At 34.9% G+C, this 14196-nt stretch overlaps 1 protein-coding gene across 1 annotated transcript; it reads left to right on the top strand.

Annotated features, from left to right (window-relative positions):
• Positions 1-6934: 6934 nt before the first annotated feature.
• On the top strand, positions 6935-9073 carry LOC103945455 (CBL-interacting serine/threonine-protein kinase 5-like). The gene has a single exon (XM_018647004.2). It carries the CDS (start codon positions 7417-7419, stop codon positions 8806-8808), a length of 1392 nt encoding a protein of 463 aa, XP_018502520.1. The 5' UTR covers positions 6935-7416; the 3' UTR covers positions 8809-9073.
• Positions 9074-14196: the final 5123 nt, after the last annotated feature.

Genomic DNA, 14196 nt, shown 5'->3' with positions numbered 1-14196 from the left:
TGGAATCAGAATTTATAGCTCTCGATAAGGTTGGAGAAAAAGTTGAGTGACTAAGAGATTTTTGGAAGATGTTCCCATATGGCCTAAACCTGTAACGGCAATATGTATACACTGTGATAGTTTAGTTGCATAATATCGAGCTAAAAATATTGTATACAATGGGAAGTCTAGACAAATTAGACAAAGGCATAATACAATAAAGCAATAGCTCTCTAGTGGTGTAATTTCTATTGACTATGTTAAGTCAAAGGATAATATTGCGGATTTGCTTACTAAAGGTTTGTCTAGAGAGCAAGTTAAGCATACATCAAGGAGTCAACTGCCAAACGGAAACCTAACCTAGCTGATTGGAGATCTCATGGTTTAGGTTCAATAGGCAAACTGGTTTGGCTAGATTCAAAGAAAAAACACACTTACATATCCATTCCTATGATGGAAGAAATGCGGTGACTACTGATGTGTGTAGGATACTTTAGTTTAATGATATTGATATTTGTAAATCAAGTGAAATAGTAGCAGCCTATTCGTAATCAATATCACCTATATAAGAGTAAATGTGGGGTCGCATTTATGGAATTACATGGCTACATTCTCTAAAAGCTCTCATGAATCCAGGATTTGTTCAGGATCAAAAAGAACACAAACGTATGAATTCATGATGTGTTGGTGTGGCATATGTTTTGCTTATTGTCTTGGTTTACTGCGGAGATGAACATGTCAAGATTTTATATTCCCTGCGTCATCTGGTAAATCCAATAAGTATATACTAAGGTAGGTTCAAGTCCAAAAAACACATCTCCTGATGTATGTCATATCTATTGTTTACTCTCATATCTTAGCTTCTCTAGGACCAAATAGTTGTCTCAAAATGTGGGGTATTGTAGGAGTTTTGAGACTCTTATTGTCCCACATTGGGAAACATTGAATTCTCAATGGCCTATATATAGGTCTAGTCCTTTATACTAATAGTTAGGATTTGGACCATTTGAAAGAGGATTGAAGACTTGAGCTTTATAGTTGTGTGGATTAGGTTTGTATAATATAGCCTAATACAATTAATATTAATTAATCAAGACAAGGGCCTTGGGCCTTGGGGCACTTAGGGCCTTGGAATTTAAAATTAATCAAATTCATTAATTTTAAATTCAGATTAAGTTAATTAAAAAACGTTTTGATTAAAAGACACTGCTCTTAGAAAGAGTTGTGTATTTTCAAATACGCTGAACATGTATTTGAAAAGGTGTGAAACAACCTATATATTTGCAATCATAGTTTCCAAGTAGGATCGTCTTTTCTTCCTCTTTTCCTTCTGTACAAAATTTCCAGAGAGTAAACACACAAAACAATTCGCTAGAATTTTATAATCCTATGCGGGTTGTAGAATTAGGTAGTTGTGTCCTGGTCGAGCAGACATTGTAGAACTACAAGCACAAGAGTGGGACAGAAATACTGTTCGAAGGACATAACTATTGCGCTAGCCTCCACCTTTGATTCAATCAAGTTAGTATTATTTTATTTTCTGTATTTATTTTGTTATTTCATTCTGTATCGCAAGTATATTTCAGTAATAAAGTATAAGTAGTTCAAGTTCTGTATTTCTGTCATTTTTTGTTTCTGAATTGTTCTCCAACAAAACTTGCATGGGATGATTCATTGATTTTAATTGAAATAGTGAAATGTTGAAGTGAGATAATTAGTTGAAAAAAAAAGTACACTATATAGTTTAAGAAAATAAAAAATGCATTAGTTTAAGAATGTAGATGATGACAGAGTGGGGGAAACGGCCGGGTCAAATTAGAAATTGCCAAAACAAATCAAGACATTGAATCCAGACCCTAAACCCTCCAGATACATCCGTTTCCAAAGAAACCCCTTTCGCTAGGGTCTGGTGGGGACTTCCAGGACTTGCCGACTTGGGTCGTCTCTTCTATAACTAATTTGTAGTCAAAGCGAGTTTTGGGTCAATAATATATAGCTAACTTATAGTAATTCCAAGTTTAAAGCATTGTCAAAGTCTTGTAATCCAAGTTGCCGAAAATAATTATTTTTACCTATGATGTCTTAGATTTGTTTTTCGCCTCTTACTATTGCTTGTATCAAAAGGAAAAACAAATAAAGAAAGTTTAAAACATGCAATATTTTTTTGCTACTAATATGACACTCTAATGATAACAAGTAACATGATATCCTACTTACACACTCTTTATTACTATGAGCATCAAAATTATAAAATAATTAACGAGTCATACTGTGAATGCATAACACCGATATTACATATTTAATTGCAAATGAATCATGTATAGGAGATCGTTATCAATTAAATCGTATGGCCTGAATGTTTGGACCACAAACCCAAGTGACATGCAAGTGGCTCAGTGTCAAACTCAAGTAGCATCTTGGTGACTAAGATTAGTATTATTTGGCAATTTGGTACGTAACGGTCAAGATATCCATTGAACCTGTAAACATTAAGTCTACCATAGTCTCATTGAAGAATTTTAGGGGATTTTTCATGTCTACGTTAAGTTAATGAGTTTATATGTACAATCAAATTGATGAATGGTTCGTTTAGAAGTGTTTTTAAATAACTGAAAATACTTTTAGAGAAAATATTTTTAGATTCCGAAAGCACTCAAAGTGCTTCATTCAAGAAGCATCAATTATTCTTGCAAGAAGCACATTAAGTGTTTTTTCAGATTTCACTTGCATTTTAACTAAGAATTGATTTCAAAAATATTTTCAACAAAAACAATTTCATCCATTTTAAAAGTACGAATTCTAATTTTGAATAGCTGGGAAAAAGTTTCAGAACCAAATAATCTGGTCTTCCGTCTTTGCACGTGTGTGAGACTGAGAATTCTTAAAGTTGTTCTTGCTTGATTCAACTGCATGTTAATTAATTATGATAATTTCCAAAAGTTTGATGCTCCTTCCAGAAAACAGAGATTGACTCCAGAATGACTAACTGCAGATTAATTGTCGTCCACACGTGAAAACTATAAGGTAATTGATGTAGACGGTTCTCGATATCTGTATCGAAGTATTACATTACGGTTATTATCTAGAAAAATTAAGTTAAAGCGAGAAAATATTTTTAAAGAAATTATAAATCTTAAACTTTTTCAATTTTTCTTTCACTAGTTTCATTCCATGAAATAAAGGAATATATTATGTTTAAAAAATGTTGTTTTTTTCTCATCATTTATAAATAAAAAAACCTTAAGTAGACTCTCATGGATGTCGACAAGTTTAATACTAAATCTTTTATGCTCGCTAATTGTGGGTCAATGACAACAACGGTAACACAAAGGGAACACATTTATAGGACTCTTGTTTCTTATAACACCAATTAATGATCAATTAACGAATTACGTAATAGATGTCTAACACTGTAATTAAAACATAACTTGGGATCCAACATTTCAACATTTAAAAGATGAGGTATCAAATCAACAAATATTGTAAACTTGGAAGCCATTTAGTATTGTAATTTAGTGGGTCTTCTTTTTTACTTTTAAATGAAATATCTGAGGTTTGAATCTCGTTAATGATAAGTTCAATACCAAATTATCATAACTAGTCCATCGTCTAGCACAATCCAAATCCTTCGCCCTTTAATACTATATCCTTGTATATGAAAACAAAACCATCATTATACAAACTTGGAAAGGTTTAAAATTCAATTGTCCCTAAAAATTCGGTGACATGCATATATCACAAGTGCTTTTGCATACCAATGTTGAGTAGTAGCCTAATATTTTCAAAATAGAGTGAATAACAAAATAAACAAGTTTGTTAAAATGCATGACTTAATCAACGAGGGATGCATTAGGCGGAGTGAAAAGTTATTTGGATTTGGAAGAAACTACCTCACTGGATCAATTGTCGACAGGCCAACTATAAAAAATACCGGCCGGATTTTTAGCTAGAGACCTTCTGCCATATAGGAATTTCAGAGGAGCCCGTTAAAGAGCTTAAAGGGATTGCATTGTTATGCTTTAAGAATAATCAAACGTTAAATAAAGTAGTGGAACGTTTGGTAAATAATAAGCTATATTTTTAAAATTATTGTGAGTATGAAAAGAAATGTAAAAGCGTTTAGTAAATTTTATTGTAAAAGTGATATAATTAAGTGGCATATATTGACAAAGTTAGACATGGTAGAGGGGGTGGTGCGACGACAACAATAGCAGGGGAAGTGGTGATGGTGCCAATAGTGAGGTTTCGTAGTTGGGGGTGTAGAGGAACAATGGTGGTAGGGGCAGCATCAGCTGCAGTGGTGATGTTTATTGCTGTCATTGTGGTCGTAGTTGTAGTTATAGTGGTGGTGGTGGTGGCGGCAGCAACAGTGGTGGTGGCGGCGACAGGGCGGCGGCAACAATGGTGGTGGCGGTGTCGACGGCAGCGATGGGGTTGACGGCGGCAACGATGGTGGTGGTAATGACAGTCGTGGGGGTTATGATTGTGGTGGTATTGGTGGCGATTATGGTTGTAGTGGTGGTGGTGGAGGCGGCAACAGTGATGGTGTTGGAAGGTTAGTATTTGTAGTGGTAAGTGGTGACTATTATTTTACTCTCCAAGGGGTAAAATGTGTATAGAAGAACAAAATAATGTTATTTTTAAAACCTGATAAGGGTATACATGAATTGAATAATAATCATTAAATATTCAACTTTGCTTATTATACAAAGCAGTTTTTAAAAACAACCTACAAATTGCTTTAAAAAACTATGTCTAGAAGCCATTGTTTTTATAATAAGCCTATATTTATTTTTACTGTATAATTTTAAATTGAAGTAGTTCTTTGTTTAAAAAAAGTAATACCAAACAGGGCCTAAACCATTTTGAACTCATCATACGCATAGTTGGTTAGGTTTGGCTTGATTTCGGTATGGTTTATTTTTTGCATAGATGATCTATAATTGGTAGTTTATAGAAAGTGGACAGTTTTGATCATCAAACAACATTGTAAATTGAGAAAGATAGTCAAGAAGGTAGAACGAGAAGATCCCAAATGAAAGTTGCTAACATTTCAAAGTTCCAAGGTTGCATACACATATAGTAAGTTTCATGCTCAGACTGTAGTATGTTATAAATCTCGTGGTGACACACAACAACCAATCCTGAAAGATCATTCTTTCGTCTAAGGATGCCTAACCGCCACATCAATAATTTTTTTTTTGGGGGGGGGGGGGAGGAACACTGCGAGGTGGGTAGATTTTTTTTAATCATTTTATCGTTGGGAACAGTTATAATTGCATCAAATAATTGTCTATGAAGAGCAGATCTAATTATATTAGTGTCTATAATTGATTTCTTCTGTGTAATACTAATCGATAGGCCTCATTGGTAAGTGCTACAAGATCTCGTACATTGGAACCTATGGTTATGATTATAGACTAGCTAAATGCAAATGCGAAGCTTAATGACGGGGATTGGTTTCACCTATACTTATCGAAGAATCTTTATGCGTAGAGAGGAGATAGAAAAAAAAAGTCTTTTAAAGAGGGCAGCAAAAGCGAAGCAAATAAAACAGAAAAGAAGTCAAGTTTAGTGGGCCAAATCAAAGTCTTCCTCCTCATGCTTTCTACTAGGTTAACAGCTTCTACATATCATTAATATTCTTTTTCTTTCTTTCTCTCACCCTTCCATTTATCTGTATACTTTATATTGCTTTACAATCCATAATCAGACTGTTATAGGACTTTCATGCTCTTACTGTAGGCTGTACAGGATTATTCACTTCTTCATCTAATAAATTTTTATTTTCTTTGCTGTTTTAGTAGTTTGGTGAGTTTATATGTTTTTGGTCTTTATTAATAGAACCCAAAAATGTGATATGATCTATCCATTTGAACTCTATATGGGACTGAATAATGCTTGATTCTTGTTATGCCAAATCAAAGTACTGTATCCATATATATGTGATTTGCCCGAAAAGTGCTGTGGGTTTTGGGTCTCTTGCATAAAGCAATATGGTGGTGTGATTACTTCACGTCTGGATTTTTGGCTTGCTTGTCCACTTTGGTCATGCTTAGAGTTCACTTAATTTGTAGCCTTCATCTTATTAATTCATGCAAGTGTTTTAAATAAGTGAATTTGATAGTAGTTTTAGTACCACATTGCCAGTATGACTTCTCTTTCCAACAATAATCCACACATGCGTATGTATGTCTGGTGCCTTTTATGTAGCGATAAATGCATTTTACACTTTGAAGATGATTAGTGCAAGGACAACGCGCATAAATCATTAGATTGACACACTTGAGTAACAGCAAAAGCGAAGTTAGGCCAAGTGAGGTATTAGAACCCGCTGACCATACTGCGATAAATGGTGGGATCTGGTAGAGTATCTCATTACTAAAAAGACTCATATGTCTAACAGTCCCAAATGATAATTTATAGAGACAGTGTGTCAAGAAGTCCCCAATGAAACCGTTCCTATAAATAAAGCCATATTGTAGTAAGGTTTCATCGACAATTGTTGGAGGCAATGGTGTTAGACTTGGCTTGCATATAACATTAGCTATCGCAGATTCTTACACTCACTTTCTTCCTATCTCTCATTCACGTTCTTTTTTGGCCTTCCATTGGCGAAAGAAACAGAAAGATTTACATGAATCCGTTGCATGCAAATTTTTCTCTCCAACTCCTAAAATATATATGGCAGTATACAGTGTGCCATCATATATATGGCAATCAAGTTTTCTTTCCAACTCCTAAAATATATATCGCAGTATATATGTACAGCCTCACGAATGTGTAGTTAGTTTGCTCACTCAAATATGGGCTGTAGTTGTACAAATCCATAGATGAAGCTTCACTACAGCAAAAAACAGCCAACCAAAAACTTCACAAGTTATTTTAGGCATTGGCTTCAGTCCCCAATTGCTTTACACGTTTCCAACCCAAGTTGGATTTAATTTCCAATTATCTGTTGGCCAAATATATATATATATATATATATTTTTTTTTTTTTCCTTTTTTTCTCATCCAGTGTTCCACCTTCCCTCATCCACCACCCTTTGTAATCATCCAACAACAACCACAATTACCTCCGATTATTGCACCGTTTTTCCGGAAAAATCTCGTCTTTCCTTTCCTTTATCTCAGTTGTTGTTTATATATATATATATAATTTTTTTTTTGGATTTTCAGGTGCAGATCTACATTTCCTAAACTGGGGTTCTGACCATTTTCAGCATTAACAAAATGTCCCTTCTCCTAAATTCAGTTTCTCAATTATTTTCTTCCAATCATCGATCCCTCACCATTTACCAGGAAAATCACTTGCATTTTTCTGGACCTGGGGTCTTCGCCATCTCTGGATGATACGCTAGTGTTTCGTGGCATAAACTGAGTCCCTAAAATTTCTTTCTCATTTATATTCTCAATAGAAAATTCAGATTTGAAAATATGCTGGGAAAGGAGTACGGAGACGAGCAAAAGCAGTTGAGTCCCAAGTCACAAAGAAACATTCTATTTGACAAGTATGAGATGGGAAGGCTTCTAGGCCAAGGCACCTTTGCCAAAGTCTACCATGGCAAAAACCTCGCCACGAAAGAAAATGTAGCCATTAAAGTGATAAACAAAGACCACATCAAGAAAGAAGGCCTAATGGAGCAAATAAAGCGCGAAATTTATATCATGCACTTAGTCCGGCATCCCCACATTGTCCAATTAAAAGAAGTCATGGCCACAAAAACAAAGATCTTCTTCGTCATGGAGCATGTAAAAGGAGGTGAACTGTTTGCCAAGGTATCTAAAGGAAAGCTCAAGGAGGACATGGCAAGAAAGTACTTTCGACAACTCGTAAGCGCTGTTGAATTTTGCCATAGTCGTGGCGTATCACATCGCGACCTGAAGCCTGAAAATCTTCTTTTGGACGAAAATGGAGACTTAAAAGTCTCCGATTTCGGGTTGTCAGCGTTGCCAGAGCAGCTTTGGAGTGATGGTATGCTCCACACGCAATGTGGCACGCCGGCTTACGTGGCACCTGAGATTTTGAGGAAAAAAGGATATGATGGAGCCAAGGCTGATATATGGTCTTGTGGAGTTGTTCTCTTCGTTTTTCTTGCCGGGTACTTACCATTTCAGGATGAGAATTTGATGAGAACTTATAGCAAGGTTTTCAAGGCAGATTATGAATTTCCGCCATGGATTTCTATGGACGCAAGGTGTTTGATCAAAAAGCTTTTGGTTGTTGACCCGGGAAAGAGGATTTCCTTTCAGCAAATAATGAGGAACCCTTGGTTTCGAAAGGGTTCCAATTTTGCTAAGTCAATTGCATCTTCAAATTCCATTGAAGATGATGAAAATGGAAAGGGCGAGAAAATTGGAAATTTGGGTAGGACAAGAAGTGGTAATATTCCTACTCCGCCATTTTTAAATGCATTCGAGTTCATATCATCAATGTCAGAGGGATTCGACTTGTCGAACATGTTTGAGACCAAGAGGAAATCAGGGTCCATGTTTACGTCCAAGTGCTCCGCCTCCACGATCATGGCGAAGCTGCAGGTGGTAGCTGAGAGGTTGAATTTCAGAGTGGCATGTGAAAAGGAATTTACTGTGAAGTTGCAGGGAAAAAAGGAGGGGAGGAAGGGGAAGTTGGCGGTGACAGCGGAGTTGTATCAGGTGGCGGCGGAGGTGGCGGTGGTGGAGTTTTCACAGTTGGCTGGGGACACTCTTGAATACACCAAGTTTTGTGAGGAGGATGTGAGGCCAGCACTGAAGGACATTGTTTGGACTTGGCAAGGTGAGGAAAATGAATGTTCACAAAAGAAAGTTGCAAAACATAACTGCCATTAACTATATGGGTACTCCCTTGAAGCTACGTGGAGTTAATGTTTACTATCTAGGAAAACCACTTGATGAGATCCCTCATCCGAAATAGGTTTTAACCTTTTTTTCTGGTATATTTGGACATTCTGATGTAATATTTTGTGTTATAACTACGTCCTGCTGCAAGAATTTTAGGGGCTTGGAATGGATGTATATAGTGCATGTGCAATAATTTTTTTTTTCCTTTCTAATTCATCGGACTTTTGAGTATTGGAACACATTGTGAGGTTACTGATCAAGGTAAATACATGCATTTTGAAGGGGTGAACGACTTTTTTTTCTTCAGTTATGCGATGAGATTTTATTCTCAAGTGATTGAAGATTTGAGATAAGTCATACAAAAATTTAACCACCATAAATAGATTTTAAACACGCGAATGAGTTAAAGTTGAAACATTCAACTTGCATGTGAATACAGTATATGAAGGTTTAAGTTTAATTCTTCTAAAGGGCGCGCGATTGATATTGGGCGTCAATGCTTGTTGAGTCTTGGAGTCTGGAATGAGGTTCTTTTGTACGGGAATCAAGTGGGGTGAATGTGAGAGAGAGGATGTGATAAGGTGGGGGATGTACTGGGCCTCAAAATAGGGAGAGGTGAGGTGTGTGGTGTTTTCTATCTTTGGGGCCATACAAACACGTGATCCAGATACCGAACTTCAAAAATTTTCCTTACTACCAATTAAAAAGTAAGGATGATAGAACATGTAGAAATAGTTTAATTTTAATAACCGATATTTTATGAAAAGGTTTCAACTTGCAGAATAGAAATACTTTGTTCGCTCCTCATTTACAAAAAAATAAAATAAAGTAGAGTGCGCTCTGGTTTGTGCATGCAACTGTAACCTGTAGAAATGCATCATATCATATCATATCATACCATATCATAGGTTCATAACTTTCCTCGGTACCTTTATTGATTTGTGGACCTGTGAATATACTGAGATTGGGTGTGGTTGGTTCCCAACCTTCCACCCTTTTAACTTGTATTTGATTGGCATGGGAGGAGTTGCATAACCTTGCATCATTCGTTCTAGGATTTAAAAAAGAAAGGGAAGTCCAGTCATCTAAACCTGGAAACAGTGGGAAAGAAGGGACAAAGAGGAACTTGTAGTCTAGTGCCCAACCTGTCAACTAGCTAGCTACTTGGCTTGAACTATAAAACCAATTAGGTTTCCCAATGCAATAACGTTTGGGCAGAGGAAGTGTATAGTCTCTTATATTTTATGAAAATTACACATCTTGTTTCTTATGTTGGCCCCAAAACACTTTAATTCGTTCTTTTTGAATTCAGTTTAATCAATTTGGTCCTATGTTTCTTTTTTAACTTTCTAATAATTAAGAACTTTTTAAATATAATTAGGTTAGTGGCGGACTCAAGAATTTACAACGATAAAATAAAAAAATAGCTTTCAGAAATAGATAATATTTTCATTTGTAATTGTCCGTGACGTATTCTCATATTTCTCAATGTATGCAACCAAGCTGTCATTCGACTACAGATTTCCAATCCTATTACGAAGTGGATTCCTCACAATCTTCATCACCAAAAAAGCTCTTTCAATGGAAGTGGTCGCAATAGGTAAAATTACTACTAATTTGATGAGCAAGTTCACCAAGGGTTACTGTCTATCCCTCTTTTTCTCCACCAACTTTTGTGCAAGACCACTAATTCCTTTTAGTCTAGAAAATTCATTATACAAATGCATATCAGAAGTATAGCTCGTTATACTCCTGCAAATGACATACATGGAATTGATGGCTTCGAGGTTGAAACAACTCCCTCTGTGAAAACTTCTTCATATTCCGATTTCCGAAGTCGAAGCCCAAGATCTTTAGAAAGATTTGCCAGTATACCTTCTATGTCACTTTCATTTGAACTTTTAAGAATATTCATTGTAAAGGACGAAGGAGTATCTTCTGTTAAATTTATCTTAAAATACCTCTCAATAACTATTTTAAATAATACAAAAGAAAAAGAGTCAACATAATACAAGTTTGATCAAATTAACAACCACAAACTCAACCAAAAAATAAAAGAAATTAAAAAAGAACTTAATTCGACACTTCAATCTTCAGTTCATTATCATATTCATATAAAGCTAAGTATTCAAGCAATCTAAATCGGATGATCATGAACCATATAAAGCAAATTATAATGACTACATATAACTCCAGTTGAAAAGTTCCTGTATAGAGTCAAACTAAATTAACTAATGGAATTGAATGAACCCCAAAAACTCTAAGATGAGAAAAATACCGATGATTGGGAATTAGGATTCCCTAAGAGTACAACCAACTCCAACAGGTGTGCCCGATCGAACTCGAACATGGAGAAACTTGGAATTGGGATCGAGGATATGGAGTCTGTCATGGAGGTGGAGGAGTCACAGAGCCTGGCGTGGAGAATGCCTTGTGCGTGTTTGACAAAGCCTTCAGCGTGTGAAAGAAGTTAGCGTGCTCAAGTTATTTTTTATTTTTTAATTAAAACAGAACAAAATGATGTAGTTTAGTTTGTGTCAATTTAAAAAAATATTGATTAAATTTCCTTATTTCATCTGACTTATGCCCCTCAGTGGCTCCGCTACTGGGTAAGGCCAACTCTAGTGTTGAAGGGCTAAATGTATCCCTTAGCTCTATTTTGTCTTCTGAAAAATTAAATTTTAAAGAATATTTGTACGGTTAAATTTTTCCTCCAGTCATGCAGGGTTAAATCTTTCCATCGTGGCTTGGGATGCACATGTTGGGTCTGCCAAGGGTTTGAGGGCTTGTTGTATGCAGTCAGCCCATGACTAAATTTAGTTCGGACTCTTTCTTGCATGTTCATCTTGACCCTTAGTTAGGTCATCTCCAATCGAAGAGGTTAGAGATCCAAAGTAAAAAAATTGTCTGATTTGTCCAAATATCTATCTCCAATGGATAGTTGGGTTATAATTCTATAAAGTCCACCAAAGCTATTATTTGGCCAAAGGGACATCAAACTGGCTAAATGTAGCCCCATCTTAGCCTCTTTTTTGGGGCACATCTCATCTACTACAATAATTGATTTAAATTCAATGGATAGGTTTGAAAACATCTAATAGTAATTTAATTAAATTAACCAATAAATTTAAAGTGTAAACTTAAAATAATAAATTGTTGAATGGGCTATATTTAGTCATTTCAATTGGAGATACCATATGAATATGTTCAATTTAAAATAATTTTTATGCATCGTTATAGTTCTGAATTGAGCTATATTTAACCCCTTTGATTAGAGATGGCCTTAATGACAGATTTTTCACAAATTCAAGCTAAAATAACCTACATCCCTTAACTAGAGATGGCCTAAGTTCTTTGCCTCAAAAGCAGCATATATACTATAGATAATAATCTCATTGATGCCCCCTAACACACACATTGTCATGGTTCGCGAATAAAGGTAAAAATAGAAACGAGCGAATAAAACCAAAAATAGATACGAAAATAAAGGGAGTAATTTTCTCACCACCATTTAATATGGTGTATGCTCACCATCATATTTATCACCGTTAGATGAATTTGAATTTTAAGATTGGTATAGTAGATAAACACAAATTTTAAAATTCAAATTAATTTAACAGTAATAAATAATATAGTAAACATCCAGCACATTAAATGATAGTGGGCAAAAATGCACTTGAAAATAAAAGCACTGAAAAATAGTAGCTGTACACCTTTTCTTTTTTGGGCAAAAGTAGCTTTACATTACATGAAGAATATTAGTTGATTAATAGGACAATATGTACGTGAAATGAAGAATATACCTGTTATGTCACTCACGGACAATACCAACCGTTGATTAGTTCTCCAACTCGTCCCGGCACAAAATCTAAAGTTTTAACTTCAAAGCCACACCACACACCAAATTACAGACGCACGATGCTATTCGTAGGCCCCCACCATGCCTTTTTACAAGCTTATCCTTCAACTGTCCATTTCATCGAATTCGTTCACGGTGGAACCTTTGACTTAAACAAACGATTATTTGTGGGTCTCACTATCCCTGCATGCATCTTTTTTATTTTAATATCAACCACCGGCCAAGTGCGTACAACTTACGATGGCCGCGAGCTCGGGCCTTTGTCGTTATGGGAGCTCAATCAAGAATAACGTCCTTTTTCACACCAACAAGATAAAAAAAATCAACTTATTCAATCAAAAACCCCATTGGATGGGAATGAATGAAGAAATGCTAAAGTCATCCTATATCAAATTTGGAACTTTGGTTCTTGCCAGAATTTGTGAGACTTTATAATATGTATAAAATGAAACTGTGGGTTATACCAATTAATTAACTACTTTTTAATTTTAATATAAAAAAAAATGCTAGATAGATTAAAGTTTTAAATTATATTTACAAATTAAACAATTTGTTAGTAATAAGAGATAAATACATTTATTAATACTTAAATAATTATCTAATCATCGATATTCACATCATTTGGTTTACCAATTTTAGTTTAGAAATTTGGTATCTCTAGTATTACCACAGTACCACTACACCAAATACTAACAGTCGGAATATGTATGGGCCACTATGAAAAGTAGCTTTCAACGGTCAGGATTTGTCAGTGTTTGTCTAATTAGATGTATTATGTCTTTATCAAAATGAGTACTACTAAATAGATCAATTTTTCATTTCAAATTTACAAACTATGTTGTGTTTACTAATATAAATTAAACACGTTAATCAACACTTAAAAATAACCATATCATCAACAACCACGTTATCTAGTTTTTACAAAATTTAGTTTAAATTAATGATCTTCTTAGCATTTACCCCACCAAAAGATTCTCTCTTGCAATATGAAATTTATGTGGCTTAGCGTGTGGGACGTGAGAGAACAATAAACAAGAACAAAGCTTGGTTGCTGCATATATAGCAAAAAGTCGTGCTAAATAGCTCATATGGCTGCTCACTAGTTTAATCCAATGATTTTCTTCTTTTTTTTCCTAAAAATTTATGCAATATTAAAAGAACAATGTTTGGCTACTCAAAGATGAGTAGGAACTTCTACTCAAAACTCTTCGTATTCGAATCACAACGCTTTATGCTTATGATTATAACCATTCATATTATATATCACGCTCTAAAAATCATCTCTATAAAAAATGAATTAAAACTAAGGTCATTTAGTTAATTTATTCTAGCAAATACATAAACGGTTCATAATGTTTTTACCAATTTCATTCATTTGTTTTTATACAGACTAAATAACTTTAGTTTTAATTGATTTTTTACAGAGGAGATCCTTATATAGTGATTTATAATATGAACAGTTCTGATTATAAAAACGGAATTTTATAATTTAACAACGAATAATTTTGAGTAGAAAC

This window comes from the organism of the source record quoted next, unplaced genomic scaffold (assembly GCF_019419815.1).
Source record: "Pyrus x bretschneideri cultivar Hongxiangsu unplaced genomic scaffold, Pyrus_bretschneideri_v1 Contig20, whole genome shotgun sequence".
In the NCBI taxonomy this organism is placed as follows: Eukaryota; Viridiplantae; Streptophyta; class Magnoliopsida; order Rosales; family Rosaceae; genus Pyrus; species Pyrus x bretschneideri.
This window is presented reverse-complemented; position numbering and strand designations above follow the sequence as displayed.